At 63.9% G+C, this 3,340-nt stretch overlaps 1 protein-coding gene across 1 annotated transcript in view; it reads right to left on the reverse strand.

Moving 5' to 3' along the window:
- The window catches only part of DVL1 (dishevelled segment polarity protein 1), a 7,039-nt gene extending 4,518 nt beyond the window's left edge, over positions 1-2,521 (reverse strand). The window contains 6 exon segments of the mRNA XM_012001983.1: positions 13-108; positions 204-297; positions 1,436-1,574; positions 1,821-1,924; positions 2,126-2,247; positions 2,452-2,521. Of these exon segments, the coding sequence (XP_011857373.1) occupies positions 13-108; positions 204-297; positions 1,436-1,574; positions 1,821-1,896 (405 nt within the window). The 5' untranslated portion in view covers positions 1,897-1,924; positions 2,126-2,247; positions 2,452-2,521.
- Between the last annotated feature and the right edge of the window lie 819 nt (positions 2,522-3,340).

Below are 3,340 nucleotides of genomic sequence, written 5' to 3' on the forward strand. Positions count from 1 at the left end.
CCCCTGCCCCGCCCCCAACCCTCGCCCCGAGGCCTCACCCATGTTGAGCGTGACAGTGACGATGTTGAGAGACATGGTGGAGTCCGTTATGCTGCTGAAGGAAGAGGCCTGCGGAGGGGAGGGGGGGCATGTGTGAGGGGCACAGGGTTGCCTGACGCTGACTTCACCTCCCCAGCCCCACCCCGCCCCACCCCGCTGCCTACTCGGTCCGTCTGCCGAAGGCGCTGCTTCCTCCGACGGCGTTTGTGCTTCCGGATGAGCCTGGATGAGGTGCTCTGCTCTGTGGAGCTGCTCAGCCTGGGGACAGGCCGTCAGAGCTCAGAGTTAGACATGCACGGGACCGGGGAAGGGGGGGCGGGGGGGACTCCGCCACCCCACAATGCTGGGCGGGCTGAACCTGGGAATCGGGGGTCCAGGCCAGGCTTGTTCAAAAGCAGGCTCAGTGCCTGACGTCCACGCCCCAGGCCCCGCACACGTGATGTGCACGTGAGCACACACAAAAATCCCAGAGACAGGCAAACTGGGCACACATGTAGCCACCTCCACTACTGGCACACATGCACACCCGTACACCTGCACACACGCACGTCTGCACACACACGCACACCTGTAGACGCACACCCACACACGCGCACACACGCCTGCACACATGCACCCGCGCACACACGCACGCCTCTACACACGCACGCCTGCACACATGCAAACACACGCACACCCACACACACCTGCACGCATGCACACACGCACACCTGGACACATGCACCCGCACACACGCACGCCTGTACACACGCACGCCTGCACACATGCACCCGCGCACACACGCACGCCTCTACACACGCACGCCTGCACACATGCAAACACACGCACACCCACGCACACCTGCACGCCTGCACACATGCACACACGCACACCTGGACACATGCACCCGCACACACGCACGCCTGTACACACGCACGCCTGCACACATGCACCCGCGCACACATGCACACCCGTGCACACGCACACCTGCACACACACGTCTGCACACACATGCACCCACATACCCACACCTGCACACACGCACGCCTGCACATGCACACCTGCACACGTGCACACATGCACACGGACACACTTGCACTGTGAAAACACACTCCTCACGCACATGTGCACACGCAGACATGCACATCATGTAAACATTTGCACACAGGTACCCACGCACAGACACGTGTGCAATGTGAAAACACCTCAGACACGCACAGACATGAGTATCGCACACATTTGCACGCAGGCATGTGCAGTGTGAAAACACCTGTGGAACACGTGCACAAGCACACGTGCACCGTGTACACATTTGCATGCACACACATGCACGCGCAGACACATGTAATGTGAAAACACCTCATGCAGACACATGCACATCACATACACAGACACTGGCATGCGGGCACACACGCACCTGCTCGTGCTGCCATCCTCATCCGAGTCCACAAAGCTGCTGGACTCAAGCTCGCTGCTCAGGACGGCGGACGCGCTGTCTGGGGGCAGCCCCACGTCCCGCCGTCGGTCTCCCCTTGGGTGCCCATTGGTCCGGGCGGCTGTGGGGGCAGCAGGTTGGGAGCTGAATACAGCGTCTCCCAGAGGTCATGTGTCTGAGGCTGTCTGGCAGTGCTACATGCCTGTGGGTCTGGGAGCTGGTGGCTCAACTGTGGGCTCGCTGGGCCTGAGCCTCCACCCAAGCACTGCCACTGGCTGGGGGACAGGAACTGCTGTGGTAGGAACATGGCTCATGGGGGTCCCAGGGAGGTTGGGGGTCCACAGCAGGGCAGATATGACCACTGTACCCTCCTCACGGTTCCGGCGTCGGGCACGCTCCCGCCGGTGGCTGACCATGGACTCCGTGCCTGTCTCGTTGTCCATCCCATCACGGCTGCTGGCCACATTCGGGCTGTACAACAGCAGGGCAGGTGGGGAGGCTGTGGCCCCAGCCCCTCATATGCCTCCCAGCCCAGCCTCCCCTTGCACGTGGGACCCCAGCCCCAGCAGGTGCCACGCCCGCCTACCAGCCCAGGCAGGCCTCCCTCCTGTTGGCCAGCGTCCCCCATGACAGGCTTGGGGTAGCAGGGCCCAGTGCCCACGGTGCCCTTACTGGAAGGAGGGGGGCCGGGAGTCCCCGATGCCGCCTGTCCGCTCGAGAGGCGGGGGCAGGTCTGTGTGGCTGTCCGTGCCCTGGGACCCCGCATCCGAGTGAGCACCCTCAGCCAGGACCAGCTGTGGAGGGAGCAGGCATGTTCGGGGCAGCCCACCCGCCTTCAGGTCGCCTCCTCAGGGCACCCAGGGAACGGGGGGCCAGCATACTGCCCTATCCACACCCAGCCTGCCAGGGCCTCCCCACACCCACCACCTCCCCCAGGAAGAGCCCCACCCTGGAATGCTCCCCAGGCGAGCACTCGGGGCCAAGACACAGGGGCTCACCCAGGAGACCACACGGCCGTTGAAGCAGGGAAGCTTGGCATTGTCATCAAAGATCTCCTCCTTCACCACCCTGTAGGCAGATGCAGCTGTGAGGCCCCACCTAGGGGGCCTGACCCTGTGGCTCTAGAGGTGAGGCCTGGAGAGCAGGCACCCCCCCTCCCCACACAATGTCACTCTGTGGACACCCCTGCTAGCGAGTTCTCCTCTCGGGAACTGTCCTTCCTCTCCGTCACATCCTGGGCCACCCCCCCCCAGCATGGTGACAGTGGCTGTGGACATCCCCACAGGGGAGGCTCAGTCAAAGGTCCCCAGTCCCCAGGTGGGGGGACAGCTGGGGTGAGGCCTCCTTGGGAAAGCCCCTGTGCCTAGCTGCCCTCGGTTCAGACTTCTGTATGTGGTGGCCCCAGACGCTGTCTCCAACCACCCCCACCTCATCTGGTCCTGGGGCTTGGAGCCCCCACCAAAGGCTTCCCCCACGCTGGGACTCCTCAGGGCCAGGCCCCAGCCTCCTCAGCAACAGCAGCTACGCCTACCGGGGCCCAAGCCTCCCCAGGCTATTCCCTGTCTCTTGCCCCAAACCATAGGTCCACTGCTCCACCTCCCAGCCAGCTCCAGACCAGCCCCTAACCCCTCAATAACCAGGACATCAGACCACCTGCACCCACCCCTGCATTCAGATCTGTCATTCCCAACCAGGAGCCCAAATCCCCCAGCAGCCTCCTCTCCATCAGGCCGGCCGCGCCCTATGGCCCCACTCCACCCTCCTGACGTCTCAGGAGCACCCTCAGGTCCCAGGCCCTGTGCCTGCCTGCCCAGAGTCAGGCTCTGTGAAAGCGGGCTCTGCCTGACCCCTGCCCTGCACCCCTAGCCAGGCTCACAGTCCATGCTC

The sequence above is a fragment of the Mandrillus leucophaeus genome, unplaced genomic scaffold, assembly GCF_000951045.1.
Source record: "Mandrillus leucophaeus isolate KB7577 unplaced genomic scaffold, Mleu.le_1.0 Scaffold672, whole genome shotgun sequence".
Classification (NCBI taxonomy): domain Eukaryota; kingdom Metazoa; phylum Chordata; class Mammalia; order Primates; family Cercopithecidae; genus Mandrillus; species Mandrillus leucophaeus.